Below are 22,162 nucleotides of genomic sequence, written 5' to 3'. Positions count from 1 at the left end.
TAGTGGTTATTTTCTTCAGGGTGAAAATTCTAGCTCTCCCAAATGGACCTTCAGGGTATAAGCCAAAGCTAAAGGTGGGCAGACAAAGCAAATAGTAAAGTCAAGTAAAAAGTATAATTTTTATTTTTAACGAGTTTTTGACAGTGATAATGTGTAACAATGATCCTTGAGGTCTCTTTTGTTTAGAGGAAAAAGTAAAAATCGTAAGTCGCGAAATGCGGGAAATAAGGAGGGTATGGAATCGGTTCAAACTTTAGGTTTTGCAGGGCCTCTTCACAAGCGTTTTGATGTTGCCAGATTATTTTATCATGCCGTTTTATTTTATCAAAGGCCTAATCCGGATGTAGTCGTGTGGCCTCCAAATCACCACTTCATCTAGGTTGCGCTAATGCGAGAATCAATTTCATACTGCAGTTCTCCTTTAGCTGATAGCATTGTCAAATCGCTCAGTTCTGGCCAGATCACCATCATTGACAGTGATAATGCCTGTTTCATGAGGATCGGTCGTTAAAAATTCAATTTTTTGATCATTTATCAAGTTGCTCGAAATCATTTGTCTATCAGACGCCAGGAAAACATCATCTGCATAATAGCAGTGTATAGGCCGCTGGGCGTTGTATGTCCCATGGAACAGTGAACAAGAACAAAGAGGAGTGGTGAGAGGGCGCTTCCTAAATGAACACCGACAGAGACGCGAAGAGGTTTTGATATACCCGCCACACTTCGAACTTTACTTTTTGGATCCGAATTTAACCCATCACATGAGCTCCTCTAGTACTAGTTCTGTATACAGCATACGAAGAACGAAATTTTCAGACTTGCGGACATGGGATGTGAAAAGAGTTTAAATTGCTTAACTTGGAAAAGAACTGTAATGAACCTCGGGGAAATAGGAGGATTAGACGATTATCCTAAGTGGCCGCGAACGACCTAGAGGGAAGAGCTATCCCAGAAACCTAAAAAGTTGGCGAAATTGACCGTGAAGGTCTGCCCGCAAAGACTGAAGCTTCATCAAAGTGCTCGGTTCACACGTCTTTGCACGCTTCTGTGCTAGCCAGGCTCGGGAATTTGCGGGGGATCTACGGGCCTTTGCGGCTATATGCTGGAAGGTATTGCCGTCCAAGCTTCTGAGGAGTGTCTTTCTCTATCTTTAGTGAAACAGCTATCTCTTCGTTTCAGAATTTAAAAAACTAAATATTCTTTCCTCTTCTTAGGGATGAAGTGACGGGTGATTTGAATTCTTGATGGAATACGGAGGTAGGCGGCTACATGCTGTGCCATTCCTTCCTCAATGATTCATCTTCAATTTGTTCTCTGACTACAGACAAGGAAGATTGAATTCTCGCGATCTCTTTTGTTTGTTTCTTTTTTATTTAATATTCTGCGACGGGGAGTAACTCGATTGTTGTTTCTTCGTTAACAACCACCGTGTGCGAAAGTTTTTCTGTACACATGTAAAAGACAAATGCTAAGATTGGGATGCCATTTTGGCCGAGAAGGTTGAGAAGTCGACAATTTAGGAAAGGAGGAGTCCCCGTAATTCATTATTATTATTTTTTATTTACGGCTCCACGCGCGTGGTCGAGCCGTTTTCAGGGTTTTGTTGGCAAAACAAAACCTTATTAAAATCGGTTCAATGTCTCTCTGTTTGTCCGTCTTTGTGTCTGTCTGTCTGTCACATGCACTTTTCTCAGAAACGGCTATACCGATTGACACGAAATTTGGTGAGAAGTTGGGAACTGTGAACGCCCAGACATGCAGTGAGTGACATCCTTCTATGTTGAGATTTAGGAGGAGTCCCCATACATGTAAAAGGGGGAGTAACAATTTTTTTCACGGAATATAGTCATGTGGGGTATTAAATGAAAAGTCTCGATTAGTACTTTTTGACGCCGGTCTTAGTTTTGAGATTTGTTAGAAAGGTGGGGAGTGGGAGGGGTGGAAAGTGATGATTTCTTTAACCGACCCATTCTCAGAAACTACACAACCGAAAAATCTGAAAAAATGCATGAAGCTGGCTACATATGGTGCCCAGGCCTCAAAATACTCTCCATGTCGATATCTGTTCAAATTAAATTAATAATAGTACAGGGTGCGTACGGTATTTGAGGATAACTTGAGTGTAAAACTAATTAACTTTTAGTTTGAACATGAATGAATGAAACTTGACGAATTTTTTACACAACATTAACTTATTATATATCGATAAACTCATTCATTAGCTGCAATAATCTCTTCGATTCGGGTCCGGAAACGATTGCATGCCCGAATCAAATGCTCCTTGTTCATATTGACCATAACCGTATTAATTGCGGTCATCAGAGAAGAAATAGTGTTATGAATATATTTGTTGGTTTCACGTCCAACTACGCCCCATACGTAATAATCCAGAGGATTAAGGTCTGAGGAGCTAGGCGGCCATAAGTTCGGTGTTATGTGGTCATGGAAATTTTCAGCCATCCAATCTTGTGTCGCCATCGCTTTGTGTGAAGGAGCAGAGTCTTGTTGAGAGATGTATGCGCTGTCACCGCGAACACTATCAATCTCGGGTTTCACTACTGTCTCTAGAACCTCGATTTATGCAGCAGAATTGGCTTGAAGTCCTTGAGTGAAGAAGTGAGATGGCATGACGTGTCCTTTGTTGCTCACAAAACCCAAAACCATAACAGTAGCTGGAAATTTCATGTGCATGACAACAGGAAACTCTGTACGATCGTAACAGAGCCACCTGTTATTTCGGCGGTTGGCCTTTTGGTCTTGGTAAAAAAATTTTTCATCAGGAAAAAACCATAACATCTCAGGCGCTTCAGGGTGTTTAATTTTGTTTAGAAGGCGTTTTGATCGTATAACTGTTCCCGTGCTTGCTTCAACATAAACTGTCGTCTACGCAAAACGTAAGATTTATACCGGAGATCTTCTTGGACAAGTCGACGGATAAGCCGGTCAGAAACATTAGGCTTCGTCGCAAGGGCCCTCATTGACTTTGAAGGGTCCTCATCAATGATCATCTGCATTTTTGAATAAATTCTGCAAATCGGACAGTGTCAGAACGTCGCACGTGTTTCTTGCGTTTTGCAACAGATTCTGTATCGCCGCCTGATGCTTCCAATTCACAGCGAACCTTATGAACGGATGAACGGACGGACTTAAGAAAATTTGATTTGTAAATCGGTGTGATTTGTACATGTAGCGACGATAACCGCATGTTTCTTCATTTCTTGAGTTTAGTTGGAGGACTATAACGTTTTGCTCTTTACATATTTCACACTTGAGATTCTTGCGCTTATTACAAGTTTCCCCTCTTTTGTATTTATGAGACGTACAATAAGTACATAGATAGTTCTGTCGAAGCAACCTTTCCTATGATTTCCCATGCACAGGAAACATTTCGTCCATTTCTTTTTCTCTCCACCAGTATTAGCAAGAAGTGTTACCTCCTTCTGAACTTTCTTCCTGCTGTTAGAATCTTCTGACTTGGGTCCCCCATTCACACCATCCCAGCCAGGAGACATAATTACATATCGGTTTTACAGGAATTGGTGCAAAGATAAGTCGAAATCCCTGCGCGTGGGCACATCCATTTTCCTTGTTAGGATAAACGGAATGAATGGAACACCTTTGTCCGAGTTGAACCCGACTTTTCGTAGGTTTTTTTATCAGGGATTGCATAGCATCCGAAGCTTTCCCTAAAGTTCCGGTCTCCCTTTGAGATATTTGCGGAAGGTCCATTAATGCCTGGATCTCCTTCTCTATTAAGGCCCGGCGATTACTATATCTTCGTTCGAGAAGAAACCATGCCTTTCAACTTGCTGTGAAGCATCATTAAGCGCTCTGCAAAACCGATTTCAGAACCATCGTATACGGAGTTAAAAAGGCTTTTGAATGGCTCGTATTGACTGATATTCCCACTGAATATTGGAATATCTGGGATTGATGGGGTGGATCTAAAACGCTATCTTGGGTTTCAGGGTGAAAAATGGTTTGGCCGGGTTTGGCTGGGATCCAAGAAGGATTCTGATCGGTTTGGCCCAGGGAGTCCGCAAATATTCTGAGCGGAGCTGACTAGGGTCTAGTAAATAGCCCGGACGTATTTGGGTGAGGAAGGGCCTAAAATTAGGTGCATGCGGTTCGTTTCTCCACGTTGGGTAATTTCGTCTATCTGTATCACAGGTCCCCCACGCCCCTCCGAACGCAATTTCACACCTGCTTGAACTCTCTCTGTCTGTATCAAGTCTCGTTCTAATGGCTCTGTTATAACGTGTCTTGGGACGGCCCCTCTATTTGAACTTCCCTCACCGGGATCTATATATGATAATTTTGAGCCGTTTGCGGGAGTTTCGGAACTTGTTCTCTAGCTGGCCCCAAAGGTAACGAGTCGGCCTCTGTTTGCCTCTCCTCAGGAATAAGAGAGGGATGATCTCTCTCAACGAGCTCCTTTGCTTTCAAATAAACTGATAGCATGAGTCCCAGTTTATTCTCTCGGAAGTATATTAAGTCTGTCGATGGATTCAGCAATAGGAGCCGTTTATGTTCTGCAATGAACACTGAATAGCTCTGCCGGACCTCACTCCACGCGGTTTCAAAGCGTTCTTTAGTTCGCTTCTCCTGCCGCAGTTTGCACAGCGTCTCCCGAGCCTCTTCAACTTTTAATACCCGCTTCTGCTGGGCTTCAACGATCTCCTGGATCTCCATTTTTATTATACCAATCTCTTTCAACTGGCGATCAATTAATTAATTTTAATATTTCCGTTTCGCACGTCACTCAGAAAACGTGGGAGGCGCAACACTATAAGAACCTTTCCTTTGGTCTGAACGCGTGCACGTAACAACAACAATAATTTTTAAAATTTCCGTTTCGCACGGACAATATATATGAACGACACACAGAAAACGTGGGAGGCGCAACACTTTAAGGGCCTTGCCTTGGGTCTGAACGCGCCCACGTATCAACAACACCACAGAAATGAACACCAATGATGTTACAGGGTCGTTAGGGAAACGTGGCAGGCGCAAAACTATAAGTACTTTGCCTTGGGCCTGAACACGCCCGCGTATCATCAACAATACAGAATTACACCATCGATATTAGAGGATTTTTATAGGTGCCGTTCAAGTATCTTTTAATATTGTGTATGCGGAACACAATCAATACTTTTTGCCGCCTTTTAGAGATATTGAATGATCATCATCAACGGCGGAATAACCGGTATCCGGTCTAGGCCTGCCTTAATAAGGAACTCCAGATATCCCGGTTTTGCGCCCGAGGTCCACCAATTCGATATCCCTAAAAGCTATCTGGCGTCCTGACCTACGCCATCGCTCTATCTTAGGCAGGGTCTTCCTCGTCTTCTTTTTCTACCATAGATATTGCTCTTATAGACTTTCCGGGTGGGATCATCCTCATCCATACGGATTAATTAACCTATTGAGCCGGATTTTATCCATAACCGGACCGTCATAATATCGATCATAGATTTCGTGGTTATGTAGGCTACGGTGGTTTTCGGTGCTGACGTTGCCATTATATACTTTGTTTTGCCTTCATTGATGTGCAAGCCAACATCTCGTGCCGCATGATAGGGCATCCGCTTGTCGTAGGCGGTTGTCGATCTCGAATGGTCTTGAGAGTGATCCTGTTGCTTTTATCTGGCCTCGCACATTGGTCAGGGTCAGCCTAGTCAGTCTTATCAATTTCGTCAGGATACCGAATTCTCTCATGGTCGTGTACAGTTTTACCCTGACTATGCTATCATGGGCGGTTTTAAAGTCGATGAATAGATGGTGCAACTGTTGTCCATGTTCCAACAGTTTTTCCATCGCTTGTCGCAGAGAGAAAATCTGATCTGTTGCTGATTTGCCTGGAGTGAAGCTTCTTTGGTATGGGCCAATGATGTTCTGGGCGTATGGGGCTATCCGGCCTAGCAAGATAGCGGAAAATATCTTATAGATGGTACTCAGCAACGTGATGCCTCTATAATTGCTGCACTGTTTGATATTTCCCTTTTTATGTATGAGACAGACAATGCCTCTTTGCCAGTCGTCAAGCATTGATTCGCTGCCCCATACTTTGAGCACAAGTTGATGAACCACTTGGTGTAACTGGTCGCCTTCATATTTAATTAATTCGGCTGTAATTCCATCGGCTCCTGGCGACTTATGATTTTTAAGCCGATGAATTGCACGGACTGTTTCTCCTATACTTGGTGGTGGCAGTATTTGTCCGTCGTCTTCAGTTGGCGGGATCTCTGGTTGTTCAGTAGTTTATCGAAGTACTCAACCCATCGCTCCAATATGCCCATTCTTTCGGAAATCAGATTTCCCTCTTTGTCTCCGCAGGATGAGCATCGAGGTGTATAAGGCTTCATACTGCTGACTTGTTGGTAAAACTTCCGCGCGTGGTGCGGTTGCTCCCTGTACTTTTCGAGTTCACAGACTTATTGGTTCTCCAAGCCTTCCTTTTTCCATCTGTGAAGTCGCTTCTTCGCTCGACGGAGTTCGTGATAAGTCTCTGCTCGTGGCCGTTCTTTGAGAATGGAACATTACTCGGTATGCTACATTCTTTCGTTCCGTTGCTAACTTACATTCATCGTCAAACCAGCCGTTCCGACTTTTTTTGCGGCTGAGGCCAAGTATGTTTGTGGCCGTATCAATGATAACGTTCGTCAGGTGGTTGTGAAGATCATCTGTTGATGCTTCATCTCCAGGACCTCTGTTGATTGCGGTTATTGTGGCATCCATTTCCCTCTTATAGGTGTCGCGGAGGGCTGTGTTATGGATAGCTCCAGTATTCACTCTCACCTGATTGTCAGAAGGGATTGTTGGTGGTGTCGTAATTGAGCTCGGAGCACCATGCCAACGGGATAGTGGTCCGAGTCTATATTGACCCCCCTATATGTTCTGACATTCATCAAAGCTGAGAGGTGGCGGCGTTCAATCAACACGTGGTTAATTTGTTGAAAGTGGTCCCGTCTGTAGAGGCCCACGTATGTTTGTGAATCGCTTTCCGCGCAAACCAGGTACTTGCAACAACCATTTCGTGTGATACTGCTAACTGGATAATGCGCAATCCGTTATCATTGGTATCCCTATGTAAGCTATGGGAGTCGACGTATTGCCCGAATACGGGCTCCGTCGCTACTTGACTGTTGAAATCTCCAAGTATGATTTTGATATCATACTGGCGACAGGCTTCGAGGGTCCGTTCAACTGCCTCATAGGGGCGTGAACGTTTATGAGGCTTATATTTCTAATCTTGCCTCGCAAACGCAGCGTGCATAGCCGTTCACTTATGTTTTCAAAACCGATAAAAGCAGGTTTCATTTTTTGGCTGACTAAGAAACCTACTCCGTGCACATGGTTTACTGGATGGCCGCTATAATATATGGTGTAGTGGCTCTTCTCCAGGAAACCGGTGCCTGTCCATCGCATTTCTTGTAACGCTTTTACATCAGCCTTATATTCAGCCTGTACAGTGAGCACACGTTCCATGAGGAAATGTGCAAATCGTTAATCCGTTGTCGTTGCCGGGTTCGTCGTTGTAAGATCCATCCTGTCCGATGCTCCTTTCATGGCTTCGTAACATCGGTTTCCCGTGTAAGGTTGTCAGTCCTACCCAACCCCCAACCTGGAGGACCAGTTGGTACATTTTGTCCCGTTTTTATGAGCGGGAGACTCGCCTTCATCCTTCTTTGTCTGCAGTTTTTCATAAAGAAAGAACTGCCGGCGATCACCACGTGGAGGTGGAGATAGGGTTTGGTAGTAGAGCTGTTGATGTTGGTTTAGCAGGCGTTTCCCAGGTTTTATGCTCCATCGTGGGTACCAATCCAAGATATTGAATGCAAGTGTTTATTAGTTTAGGTTGCACGCTGTTTTGTATTAGCGTAGTTTATGTGTTTTTTATTTGAGAATTTGTTGTTGATAATTTTGTTTAACCAAACGCATGCTGATTAAATGCTACAGTACAGTGTCTATATATCAATCCAACTTTTGATAATCAATGAGCGTAAATCAAAATTTTACACAACACTAAACTAACTGCATTTCCTCTTACAATACTAATCACGTGTCGCATTTTAAACTTTGTATTATTTTCCATTTCTTACTTTTCAATGGACAATTTCCAACAACATTCAGACACATTCCCCTCTAACACTTAATGCAAAATTTCTAAATTTTCATAGATGTAATCTGCTATTGCTGAAAATGCAAAATCATTTTGCTTCATCACGCATGCGTGCCATTGTTTGTATGCGTGTGCGTCTGATGCTTGATATTCTCCGCATGCTCATACAACCAAGACCAATATTGCTGCATAATTTACTAAATTCCAACTGCATCTTTCAGCTTTCTGCATTGAAAAATCGTGGACGACACCTTGGCAAGCTGAAAAGCGATTCAATCCAATCGATCGATTCCAGTGAAATAGACTTTTCCGAAATGCATTTGAGAAAAGATAGTGCTGACTTATCATCATGAAGGCAATTTCATCATTATTTTGTTAGGCAACTCTTAAACAAAAATCAATTTCAATCTAACATTGTTAATGTTTGTGTTATTTTCTTCTTTGTTTTCTATGTGAAATTCAGATTACAGTTAGGTAAAAAGTGTCAGAATAATAATGATAATAACAATAATTGTACCCTCGGGGACAACTCGGGAAATAATCTTAATTGAAAATGTTTATGATGCATAAACATAAAATAAGACCAACACATATACTGAGAAAGCCAAATAGAAATAGCCAATTTGACAAAATATTATGATAAAATAATAATTAGGAAAGTGAATGATGAATTGTGACTATGTTTGTAATGTCAGCACAAAAATAAATAAAAAATAAAAAACTATAAAACAGGAAATATGAAATAAAAAATACTAACTTGTAGAGTTTTTGATATTTTAAAACAATTTGAAGATTTAATCTCTAAATTGGTGTAGCGTTTTTAAACGAAAGAAGATGAATATATACAAAATACGAACATATTGGCGGTTTATATTCTTAACGAACATTGCGTTCTTTTAAACAAAAAATCGAAGAAAAAAATTACAAGTCTTGAAAAAAAAAGGATTAAAAAACCGTAGTTGAAAGCGTTTTAGTAGGAACTCATGGAATATCCAATTAAATGTTGGCAAGCTGAAATTTTGAGTAAATTTAGCAATTGGCTTTCGTTGTTTTTAACTGATTTCACAATTGTGTAAGTTTGTAGTAAGTTTTGTTTGATGTTGATTAAGCAGATTGCGATGGGCGCAACTTCCAACCAGTAGAGCACTTAACTTTGCATATTATTGCTTTCACTGCCTTTTTCCATTACCACTGCTGATGTGGAGGCCTCATTGGCTTAGTATTACTCTGGATCCATTTTGAAACAGTAATTATGTTTCCGATAGTATTTCTGCTTGTATTTATCCTATTCTTCAGAGATATTCTGTATTTTGTTGCTCAAACACATGAAATACTTAAACCGACGGCTACTAATCTTGATTTCTTGTGCTATCCACATAAGTATATTTCAGATCGAATAGGAGGATTGTGTTCTACTGGATATTAGATAAGCCTTCGTTGTATCCCTTTCCGACTTGTCTGTTTTATGTGTGCTGACACAGGAAGTTCAATCCCAAAAGTGTGCTTTTATTCCAAAAACTTTCTTTAAAATAGTTTTCATTGCTTGAATCAAATTTATATTTGTAGGTGAGAAATTCTGAGCTTATATTTGTTTCCGGGAATTCTTTTAAGGACTTGCAGCTTTTTCATCATTTGAAACTTTAAATCCTTTCTCCAACTAAACGTTTCACTTTAGTTGATGCTAAGTAAATTAGTTACTTATTATGCAAGGTTATAAATAAATTACTTCTTGATCCTTCGGTAGTGTTTTCGCTTCAAGTGTCTAAACATAGACTTCAAATCCTCAACGAAATTAAAGTAAATAATCTGGGTAAAATGTAGGCATTCTTCAAGCGAATAGAGAGTAGAGGTTCAAGTTGAAAAGCATGTTACATGACCAGTCTAAATCTGTTGCCCCGACTTTGCATACAATATAACTGAATAGTATAACATTAAAGCCAAATAGTGTTATTGAGAATAGTTTTGCAGTACCTTTTTAGTAGTGACAATTTGGATGCTTAAGCTAAACCTATTAAATAGTAATGCTCTTCGGTTACAGTCCTTTCCATTTGATTTCTGCTGCTAAGCAATTTAAGTTGTGGAAAACCAATTGTTTAAAGTATAATTTTATAAAATTTGTACTTATTTTTATGATTTCAAACGATCCTTCCATAATCACAGTATTAAAAACAAATGAAAAATGTGAAAAATACTATTTTGTTTAATTATATCTTATATACTGGAATTTGTTTCTAAAATAAATTATATTGTTTTTAATACATCTGCTACTTACACCACAAAATAGTGTTTAAAAAAATTATACAAAACAATTAGGAGAAATATTAATATAAAGAGCAAATTATGAATTGAAAGCCGAAAGGATGATAATAATTATATTATGAATGGTACATTCCAACAAAAAACCAATCTGTGTAGCAATGAATTGTAAAACAGTTTCGCAATATTTTGTCCTATTGGAATTTAATTGATAATATTTTTAATTAATTTAATTAATTTATACTCTTTATATCGATTATTGTGATAGAATAAACAAAAATATTATATATATATATATTTATTGTATACAGCATAATATAAGCGTAAGATTTCAAATATAAAAAGAAATAAAAAACAGTGTATCAAGCACATGAAAAAAAATGTTTAATTTTTATCTTCCATTTTTAGATAAGTGAAATGCTTAATGCAGGATTATTATTATTTTTGTTAAGGGAAAGTCGCACCGCGTCCTTGAAGAACTATTGTGCCCCTTTTACTGGTTATAGTGTACCTGTTGATCATAGTATCTCAAGCAGGCCAGTAACCGTTAGGAACTTTAGTATGTTCCCCACTTCCAGAAGTTTCAGCTTTGCATCTGGTATTAAGTGTTCTCCCAGATGTATCGACCTGCTTTGCACAAGTGCTGGACACTGTCCCAGGACGTGCATAGAGGTTTCGTCCTCCTCCTCACAGAACCTGCAGGCAGTGTCCGTAGATATCCCTAGCTTCCCTAGGTGGTAGTTCAGCCGACAATGACCAGTGAGAATTCCCACTATGATTCGGAGGTTCTTTTTGGTGAGGTTTAAGCAATCCTTTGTGCGCATGGGTTCGTATCCCCCAATAAGCACCCTGGACTGCTCCATCCCTGGTAGGCCAGCCCAATATAGTTCCCTCAACCGTTTTTCTTCGTTTCTTAGATTCATAGCCATGAAACCGTTTCCGATTCCACAGAAGGGTTCTGGCCCGTATAAAGGCATCCCTGCTCCCTTCTTGGCTAGTTCATCCGCTGCCTCATTGCCTTCCAGCCCAGCATGGCCTGGAACCCAAAGTATCCAGACCTTGTTGGACGAGCCGAGTGTATTCAGTCTCTCAAGGCATTCCCATACCAGTTTAGAGTTCACCTGGTTGGACCTAAGTGCCTTGATCGCTGCTTGGCTATCGGTGAGAATAGCTATGTTCTGCCCCCTGTAGTTCCTTTGCAGATTAAAGGAGGCACATTTGTCTATGGCGTAAATTTCCGCCTGGAATATGCTAGTGTACCTGCCCATTGGCTCAAAGTACATTTTCCTTGGACCAATGACACCGGCACCCGCTCCCTCTGCTGTGAGGGATCCGTCAGTGTACCAAGTAATCAGTTGCTGGTTTAAGCCGTATGTCACAGCCACGCTTTCCCAGTTTGTCTTGTTACTCCAACGTGTTTCAAACTTCTTATCGAAGTGAAACCTCGTTGTCATGTTGTCCCTCGGTATCAGTAATTCGGGATACCGCCTAGAAAGGATATCAATCTTCCTTCGATTTAGGCAGCTCCCCGCCTCACTCATGCTACCGGCCATCCTGAATATTGATCTCCTTGCCTGCATCTGTATGTGCAGATGGAGAGGGGTTAATCCCAGAAGGACCTCCAGGGATGCCGTTGGGCATGTCCTCATTGCCCCACTGATACACACGCAAGCCAGCCTTTGGAGCTTATGTAATTCCCTGGCTTGTGTGCTGAGTTGGGTTCTTTCTGCCCAGATTACCGCTCCATAGGTAATCATTGGTCTTACTATTGCAGTATATATCCAAAGTAGTATCTTCGGGCTACAACCCCATTTTTTTCCTGCTATGGATCTGCAAGTCATCAGAGCCCTCGTGGCTTTCCGACAAGTGTTTCCGACATGTGTCTTCCAGAGTAATTTTTGGTCTAGCGTGATTCCCAAGTATTTGACCTCTGTTTCTCGTTTCACCTCCATATCATGTAATGTTATGGCTTTCAGGTGATCCAGCTTACGCCTCCTAGTGAATGGTACTATGGTGGTTTTGGTTGGGTTGATCCGCAGTCCCACCTTCCTGCACCAGGCACTAGTAACCCTTAATCCAGTTTGGATTCTATCACATAGGGTATCTTCATATTTGCCCCTACAGATTAGAACAATGTCGTCCGCGTAGCCCTGGACTTGTATTCCAGTATTAGTTAACACGTCCAGGAGTTCATCCACTACCATACTCCACATCAGCGGCGATAGTACTCCGCCCTGTGGACAGCCTTGAGTGGTGTTCATGATAATAGAATTTGTACCTGTTTGTACCTCTATTTGTCTGCTTTCTAGCATTTTGCCCATCCAGAGTGCCAGGGTGTTTCCCACTCCTTTGCGGCTCAGGGCATCCTGTATCTCTGTGTGCGATGTGTTGTCGAATGCTCCTTCGATATCCAAGAACGCGCACAGTGCAATTTCTTTTGTTTCAATGGCGTCCCGTAGTACCTCTGTCAGCTGATACAGAGCAGTTTCGGTTGACCGTCCTGCCCGGTAAGCGTGTTGACAGTGATGTAAGGGATTACGCTTTAGAACGTTAGTTCTAATATAGTTGTCTATGACCTTCTCCACCGTTTTGAGTACGAACGATGTTAGGCAGATTGGTCTGAAAGATTTAGGGTGAAAAGGATCCTTTTTACCCGCCTTCGGAATAAAGACCACTTTTGCCCGTCTCCATGCCCTTGGTATGTAACCCAGTGCTATGCTCCCCCTTACCACCCTCAGAAGAGACTCTAGGATAATTCCTAGGCCCCTCTGGATAAGTGCAGGGAAAATGCCATCTGCTCCGGGAGATTTCAATGGTTGAAAGGTTCCCACTGCCCATCTTAGCCTAGCTTCCGAGCATACCTCTTTTGCTAGTTTCCAGCTCTCTTTCCTTCCCCTTTTATTCGTTGTTGGGGTGTCAGGCAGATTATTGTCGCCTGCCGCCGAGGGGTAGGACCCCGGGAAATGAGTTCTGAGAAGCAGGTGTACCCTGTCCTCCTCATTCTCGGTGAATGTCCCATCTTCCTTTTTCAAGCAGACAGAGGATATTCTCCCGTCTTTGGCTACAGCCTTGTACAGCCTAGTTGCTTCTGTGATCTGTTCAATCCCTTCACAGAATTCCCTAAAGCTGTTCCGTTTCGCTTCCCTGATGGCGTTGCTATACGCAGTCAGTGCATTTTTATACCTCCGCCAGTCCCCGGTTCGTTTTGCCCGGTTAAAGAGTTTTCGTACCTCCGTTCTCATTCTGGCTAAGTTTCTGTTCCACCATGGTACATCCCTTGATGACTTGACTGTCTTGGCCGGACAGCTGGCCTCATATGCGTCAATGACGATTGTGTTGAGGTCTTCCACCACCGTTTCTAATGCTAATTCGCTCCTGATGTCACCGCTCCCTTGAAGGTGGGCAATGTTGTTGCTCAGGTGCATTGTGTAGGATTCCCAATCCGTTCTCTTGGGATTCCTTATTATTCTTTTTATTTCGGAGTTACCCTCAATGTCGAATCTGATTATCCTGTGATCAGACATTGAGGGTTCATCCGACACCCTCCAATTCCTGACCATCCCGTTCATTAGGGTATTTCCTAGAGTTATATCTAGTACCTCTTGTCTGGTGCTGGTCACAAATGTTGGAGTGTTCCCTACGTTGTATATTTCTAACTTATTACTAAGAATAAATTCGAGAAGGTACTCACCTCTACGATTAGTGTCACTGCTTCCCCACACTACGTGGTGGGCGTTGGCATCGCAGCCGAGAAGAAGTGGTAACGCCCTCTCCTCGCAATACTCCGTCAGCTTTGCGACTTGTTCCGGTGGAGCCCGGCTCTCGTCTCCTGGGAAGTATCCCGATGCTACCACTACCTTTCGAGTGCTCCTCCCGGCTTCCAATGAGACTTGGATAGCCACAAGGTCCCCGGTTAAGAACTCTGAAAGACATATGTATTTTAGATTACGTTTGAGAATTATGCAAGCTCTTGGTTTTTCACAAGACGAGTCCCAAATTACCTGCATGTCTCCTCCTTGCAGACCGCGAATCTGCCCCCGGTACACCCAGGGCTCCTGAGCCAGCACTATTCCAATGTTCTCCTTGGAATTTGCCCTTGCAATCACTGCAGATGCAGCTCTCGCATGGTGGAGGTTTATCTGGGCTATCCTAGTGCTGGCCATTGGCTCCGTTATTGTTTGGAGCTCTTCTCCACTGTCGGAGTGTCACCCTCCTCCTCCGACATGGCGCTTTCCTGCGCGTCGCTGTCCACCCCGAGCCCTAGCAGTCCTAGGTCTAGGTCGTCCAGCTTCTGTTCTTCACTGGGCAGCAGGTCTATTTCCCTGGTTGATCCCGTTCTTTCCGCCTCTATGGCTTCCGCGACTTCTTCAGGGACCTCGGTAAGTTTTCCACCCGATGCCTCCTCCGAGGTTTCTTTCCTTGGCTTTTCCTTGTGCACATGCACGGGTATGTTGCCAAATCGGTAGTTGATATGACAACTCCGACGTTTAATTGCCTCTAGGGATCGGTCATCTACCCCGATCGTGAGGAGTTTACCCTTTCCCTCCACCTTGCTTCTGAAGACTCTCCATAGTCGAGTATGGAGATCTTCGTTCTGAGCAATTAGGAGTCTCATGAGGTCTTCTGTTACTATTGCCGCGGCCTTTGGGAGAAAAACTGTCACCATGTGGGCTCCTGGTATATCATCTCCAGCACATGTTGACAGTTCCACCCCTTCCCAGCCTGGCAATCTAGGAATTATGGTTCTGACCCATTCTGCGGTACCTTCCGTCGCGCAGTCCACCAGTATAAGGCCTGGTCGAAAGCGTATCCCGGTGAACACCAGTTTCGACGTCCATCCCTTGATCATCTGCTTGACGACCAGTTCTTCAATGGATTCCTGTTCCTCCCGAGTGAGTATTTGCTCGGGAAACCTTTTTGGCAGTATGGCCAGCCGAATGCCCTTGACCGCACTAGCATAGCTAATGCCGGGCTTCCTGGGTCCTGCCTTCACTCCTGACCTGCCCGGGTTTTCTCCTCCCGTGGGTTCAGGTCTGGGTTTTTTGGGGGCATTCCCTTCATGCGGGCTGATCTCTGCTGCTCCCCGCTTTCTCGGCTCCGGTAGAGATGGCTTAGGTCTGTCCTGAGCCTTCTTAAGGGCCTCTTCTGGTTTCAGGCCTTCCTTCAGATAGCGCAGGTACCATTTAACCCCGGCGCCACTGAGACCTGTCTCCTTCCTGACGTCTGTTATGTTTATCTCAGACGTGCTTTTGCTGGTCCCTGCTCTTTGAGCAGTGGTGTTCGTTGGCTGTAGTCCATGCAGTATACCAATGGTCACCTTGGATCCACTGCTTGACGTCCCAACTTCTCCCTTCTTGGGTGTAGTCACCTGGCTTTCAGTAATTCGGAGACGTGCCTCCACCTGATTAACCAGTTTTGGTGCGGTACGGGGCCCCGCTTTTTTGGTTTTTGTTTTTTTTTTCCAATTTAGTACTCATTTGATTCCCACGAGTATGGGGGTTAAGAGGTCCGCCGTGCCATAGCCCCCCGTAGCACGGTAAGATCTAACTTACTCACTGAGGCGACCAGGTATCAGTGAGGCTCCGTTCGAATACAGTCAGTTACCCCCGACTGCAAACTATCCAATGGGCACGGTTCGCATGACACCCTGGATTGGGGGAGGTGTTTTTCGACTCCCCAGTCTAGATCCGTAGCGTTTTGTTAATAGTAGGGTCACCTCGTACAGGGTGTGGCTATCACCACTCACTAACGGTCTTGGTAGACGAGAGGCTTGGCCCCTGAAAAGGCACACACCGTCCCAGAGGAGAGACAACTCATCCTTAGACAAAGATAGGTTGGCCTCAGGGAGCTATGTTCCGCATCAGTCTATCCTGCAGTACACTGCTTGACCCCTAATGCAGGATGAATCGCGTCATCATCTGGGTAGCTTGTCCGACTAGAAACATCTACTTCTCTATCTGCTGTCTCCAACCAGGAACCCTTTTTCAGGTTTTGTGTAAAAAAAAAAACCTTATTAAAACCGGTTCACTGTCTGTCTGTTTGTCTGCACTTTTCTCCAAAACGCCTAAACCAACCCGAACCAAATTTGGTGGACAGATGTGAACTATGAAATTCCACGCACAGAGCGAGTGGTATAAATTTAGGTGGAGTTTAAGGGGGGGCTCCCCATACATGCAAAGGGGGGGCAAACAATTTTTTCACCGGATATAGTCGTGTAGGGTATCAAATGAAAGGTCTCGGTTAGTACTTTCCGCAATTAATATTAGTTTTGTCGTGAATTGCAAAGTGCGCGAGTAATGAGTCAAAATGTGCGCACTTAAAGTGAGACAGGACTCATTTTCAAAGCTGAGTGGTTAGAGCACAAGGCTATCGTACGGAAGGTCGCGGTTCAAATCTCACTGGTATTAGTGGGGTTTGTATCGCGATTTGACGTCGGATCCCAGTCAACTCAGCTGTGAATGAGTACCTAAGCTAAATTAGGGTAATAATCTCGGTCGAGCACAATGCTGACCACATTGCCTTCTACAGTGTACTATAGTGTACTGTTACGGTCTTGAATGAAGTGCTCTAACACACTTCAAGGTCCTGATCCAATATGGATTGTTGCACCAAAGATTATTATTATTATTAATTGAGAATCGCGTCAAACATTAGATTCGCATTTATGAAGAATCTACTTCTACCTAGCCCTTTTTAAGGTTTTGTGCAAAACACTTATGTGAAATTTAAGCCTCGAAAGATGCCCCATTCCGATATCTGCTCAAATAAACTTACTAATAGTCCGGATAGCTCAGTGGTTAGAGCACTGGGTTGTCATACGGAAGGCCGCGGTTCAAATCTCGCTGGTGGCAGTGGGATTTGTATCGTGACTTGACGTCGGATGCCAGTCGACTCAGCTGTGAATGAGTACCTGAGTCAAATCAGGGTAATAATCTCGGGCGAGCGCAATGCTGACCACATTGCCTCCTACAGTGTTCTGTAGTGTACCGTTACGGTCTTGAATGAAGTGCTCTAACACACTTCAAGGCCCTGATCCAATATGGATTGTTGCGCCAACGATTATTATTATTAATAGTATATTACCAACTTTTAGAAATTGACAGAAAAACCCCCCTTAAGTTCATCCTAGGAGTACACCGGCATAGAGGACTGTCTCCGGCTGATACTGTCAAAGTTATAGCGTTTCAAACTTATCAATTTCCCGCGAATTTACCGCATCCTAAACCATACAAATAAGATGCTGACGTCATAATTAAAGATAATAATTGACATTCGAATGAAATATTAAAATTCCATTCATGAAGAATGTACTTCTCCCTAACCCTGTTTTGTATCTGTTGTAGATTAAATTCTTCGCATTTGTTAATAATATGAAACTCAGAGTCTGAAGCGTATGCGGTTGACTATTATTTCCATCAAATGATTTATTTAAATCGCTTTCTGAAAAATAGAGGGCAATGGAATTTTTAACTATGTGACACGGAGCTGTCATGCACTCGTCGCTCCTCACATTTTGTTCTTTTTCTTCAGCCTTTGTCCCGTTCACAACCGGGGTTGGCTTGTCGTGAACGGTTTCGCCATTTTATTTTATCAAATGCCTGATCTGGATGCATTTTCCAGGCTATTAAATGCCCATCCAGTGTATCAAGCCACCGTTGTTTTGCCTGGTCTTTTGGTCGCTTACCATTGATTTCGATGTACAGAGCAATCTTGGTAAGTGAATTCTCGTTAATGGGAATTGCGTGACCATACCACCGAAGACGCCTTCCTCGGCGTTTCTTCACGATCAGTGTAAACCCATATCGATCACGGATATCTGTGGCGCGGCAGGATTCGCACCATTCGAAATTTATTTCGATTTCGTAATTTATTTCGAATGTTGCGAATGCGAGCAAATAGATGGTGCGCCGAACTCTCTACTATTTAGAACTCGCCACGGGTGTGGAGGACTAGCGGTGAGAAGGTGCCGTTGGTTGGGACAGGAAAAGACCGCATGGAGATGAGCCGCTCTCTCCTGTCTTAACCACCGGCATGTGCACACAGCACGTTTTCTTGTTGTACAAAAATTCATCGATTATCCAAATTGAAGTATTCATTGAATGGGTAGTGGTTTTATAAAATCAAGTTCAATTAAATTTAATAACTAACTAAATTCGGTGTATCGTTTTATTTAAACCAAATTGTTTATCAATTGATCCCAACTATAACTAAGCAGACAACGTGGAACTTTGCTCTGCCTAGCATTAACCGTAAATGTTAATGAAAGATATTTTGGAAACTATGACGAATAAAGTGGTGAAATTTCCAGCGGCGCTCGATGCGAAAGTGGGATTGTTACAGTAAGGTGACACAAAGCAACTTGGAATTTGATTTTTGTCTTTCGAGCTGAACGAGCCTGGCCCCAAAACTAGTAGCGCCGCCGACTTAGTTAAATATCCTCATTTCGGATATAATCAAAACGTGTCACACCACCAGTCCAATGCAACATCTTCGTCTCCATTACCGCAAGACGCCGTTCAATGTCTTTTATAGTCGGCCAACGCTCAGAACTAAAGAGAGCAGCAGACGGACGACATTGCGGTAAATTTTAGATTTAAGACGTTCGCTGATACGTCGACAAAGAACACCAGTTGTGGAATGCCATTTCATCCGGGTGGTATTAATGTGTGAAACAATTTCATTACACCGTTCTCCATTGGTTGATAAAATTGACCTGAGATATGTAATCCGCTCAGTTCTGGGCAGGTTACTGTAGCTGATAGCACTCAGCAATTTAAATATCTCGAGGCAATGCTATCAGCCAATGGAGAACTGCCGTATGATCCTTACAAAGGGAAACACAAAAACTTTTATACCTGAAGCGTCAAGCTTCCGATTTCTCGACTTGTTCTCATTACTTGGTACTTACTTACTTAGTTAAATATCCTCATATCCTCAGATGGTACTCAGCAACGTGATACCTCTATAATTGCTGCACTGTGTGATATCTCCCTTTGTATGTATGAGACAGATAAAGCTTCTCACGTACGTGAGCACCGCATTGGCAAGGGGAATTACCTGGTATATCAGTGAGCATTCCACCCACAGCGACCACCAGACGATCTTTATTGAAGTCGCTGGTGGGCCAAGTGGCGGGTTGAATGCTCGCAGAAAGTGAGTAGGTATGCCGGGCTGGACGACGAGGACGTTCGAGTAGGATACGTTCTCTGAAGCTCTGGCGGGTCATGACGACCTGAATGGCACGGCGACCGAAATGACTTCGAGAATCACGCAATGGGTGACCAATGCATGCGACGGAGGTGAGAGTTTGCAAGGAAACAGCCAAACTATTGGTGGCATAGCGAAATCGCGAAGCTAAGATCAGCATGCCATCGAGCAAGAAGGCAGTTCCAGCGGAAGACCCGATCACGAGGAGCGGGAACAGGATTTTAGGACGTTGCGTGGCAGAATAAAGGAGGCCATTCGTAGGAGCAAAAGAGGTTGCTTTAGGCGATTGTTTGTGGATGCCAACATAAACCCCTGGGGCATGGCCTACAGGCTGGTTATGAAGAAGTCACAGGGGCAAAGGTCGGCTTCTACAAAAAATTGTAGCCACCTTTCCTCACCATACGGGGAGCAGGTATCAAGCGGAGGCCCAATTCGAGGTGGATGTAATACCTCGCGTTAGCGGGAAGGAACTTTGGGAGGTTTGCGGAAGAATCGACGATGGCGAGGCTCCGGGTTTGCGTAGCATCCATAATAAAGCGCTAAAGCTGGCGGTGGGGACCAGACCTGCTTGGTTCATAAATACCTTTGAGGCATGTATGACGGAAGGCGTATTTCTGATGTTGTTGTCCAAACCCGGCAAGCCGCCGGGGGACCCAGCATCCTATCTGTTTGTTGGACACTATGGGGAAGATGTTCGACCGCATCATCTACAATAGATTGCTCCCAATCGTGGAAGACGGGAATGGTATTGCGGATGAACAATATGGGTTCCGGAAAGCTTGCTCTATTGCTGACGCGGTGGGAAGAGTGGTGGACTTGGCTCGAGAGGCAATGCTTTCTGGCAAGTGCAGTGCCGTGGTGACGGTGGATGTAAAAAATGCATTCAACTCCGCCAACTGGGGTCGCATTAAGGAGACACTGGGAAAAATTAATGCACCTAGTTACTTGGCTAAGCTAATCGATAGTTACCTGTCGGACAGAGCTCTCTCTGCGTGATGTATAACGGGGTGCTCTTGCTTTCCGTAACAGAGTAGGCCCCGTTGACGGTTTTGCAGATGACTTGGTCATAGTGATCGAACTCAAGGAGGATGTGGAGGTTCACGCCACTGAGTCGGTCATGGCTGTAAGGTCCTGGCTTGAGGGGGGGGGGGGGCGGACTGAGCCTGGCGGAGGAAAAGACGGAGGCAATCCTCATTACAAATCGCCGAAAAAGAAATACGATTAGTCTGCAGAATGGGAGCCACATGATCGTCCCAAAGCCGACCCTCAAATACCATGGCGTGACTCTCGATACCAGGCTGAGTTTCAAAGGGCATATATCGTACGCCCGTGAGAAAGCTGCAAAGGCCACCATGGCCATTTCCAGGATGATGCCTAACATAGGTGGGCCAAAACAGTGTAGCAGGCTGCTGATAGGTAGTGTCGTGCGGTCTATATTGTTGTACGCGTCGCCGGTGTGGGCGGAGGCTTTGGACAACGTACAGAACTGGAGGAAGCTAAATTCTGCCTATCATCTGATTGCGCTGAGGGTATGCAGCACATTTCGAACTAGTTCGGATGATGCGGTGTTTGTAATCGCAGGGATGGTGCCTGTTGACCTATTAGCGAGAGAGATGCGATGCCTGTATGGAAGGAGACAGGCCAGTCTATTAGCAGATTAGGAAGGAAGCAGATTACCGGAGAACGGCAAGAGAGGAGTCGCATAGACTCTGGCCTGGTCTGGTCTACTACAATGAAGTTTTCTTGCAGTGAAATTTCATCTAGCATCCCCACCTAATAGTCACTAATCACCTCTAATATCTTTGAAATGCAGATCGTTAGGTTAATTGCCTCACTTCTCCTAGACTAGACAAACGTAGGAGCATACCCTACGTTCGCAGTAATGAGGTCAGCTGAACTGATGAGGTCAAATAGCTTGCCCTCCCTATGATTGCATATGTTTCTCCCCCAACAAATATGTTGAGCGTTTGAATCATAACCTATTAGTTATTGTGTCGGCGGATGATACAAACAATCATAGCGTAAGTAAGTAAAGACAACTATGACGTTTCTGCTCTTGTCATTAATCTAGTATTATGAGAAGATCGCAACTAGGTCCTAGGAAGGGAATTGTCTCAGCATGCTTGCCTCTAACAATTTGGACATCAGGACACAATGTTTTGAGTTTGTGTATCTTAACCTGAACCCATGCTTTATCAGTGTTGGTCGGGTTTCCTCCACGCTCTACCCTTAAAGGCTCGACCCCCTCACGATCGATTTCTCTGAGAACAACATCGAAAAAGAGCCTCGTCTCTCCGCATAAAGCATTATTTTGTTTTCAATTTAGCGCCTTCTCTGTTCTGCGGTATCAGGCCAACACATATCTGATTCTTTTCCTGTTGAAGGTGTAGGAGAAGATTCTAACAGGTAAGCTTTAGCCTATAGTCCCTTCCCCAGTTCCGTCGTTCTTAATGCAGAACCAATGTGGAGAAGCGGAATAAAAGACCATAATCGTTTTTTTCCCAAAGTAAAAATGATGTTCAACATTTTCCTGATATAATTAAATTTCAATCTTTCCAGAAAAAAGTGGGGCTACCA

General features: G+C 43.7%; 1 protein-coding gene across 10 annotated transcripts in view; it reads left to right on the top strand.

Annotated features, from left to right (window-relative positions):
- LOC119653082 (ecotropic viral integration site 5 ortholog) overlaps positions 1-9,030 on the top strand; it is a 57,909-nt gene extending 48,879 nt beyond the window's left edge. For 7 of the 10 annotated variants that reach the window (XM_038057623.1, XM_038057579.1, XM_038057631.1 and 4 more), the window contains one exon: positions 8,344-9,030. In XM_038057623.1, coding sequence (XP_037913551.1) covers positions 8,344-8,475 — 132 coding nt within the window. In that variant the 3' untranslated portion in view covers positions 8,476-9,030. The remainder of the gene's footprint in view (positions 1-8,343) is intronic. The other 3 variants (XM_038057651.1, XM_038057643.1, XM_038057659.1) reach the window with 1 other exon arrangement.
- The last annotated feature ends 13,132 nt before the right edge of the window (positions 9,031-22,162 follow it).

Source organism: Hermetia illucens, chromosome 1 (genome assembly GCF_905115235.1).
Source record: "Hermetia illucens chromosome 1, iHerIll2.2.curated.20191125, whole genome shotgun sequence".
Lineage (NCBI taxonomy): Eukaryota > Metazoa > Arthropoda > Insecta > Diptera > Stratiomyidae > Hermetia > Hermetia illucens.
This window is presented reverse-complemented; position numbering and strand designations above follow the sequence as displayed.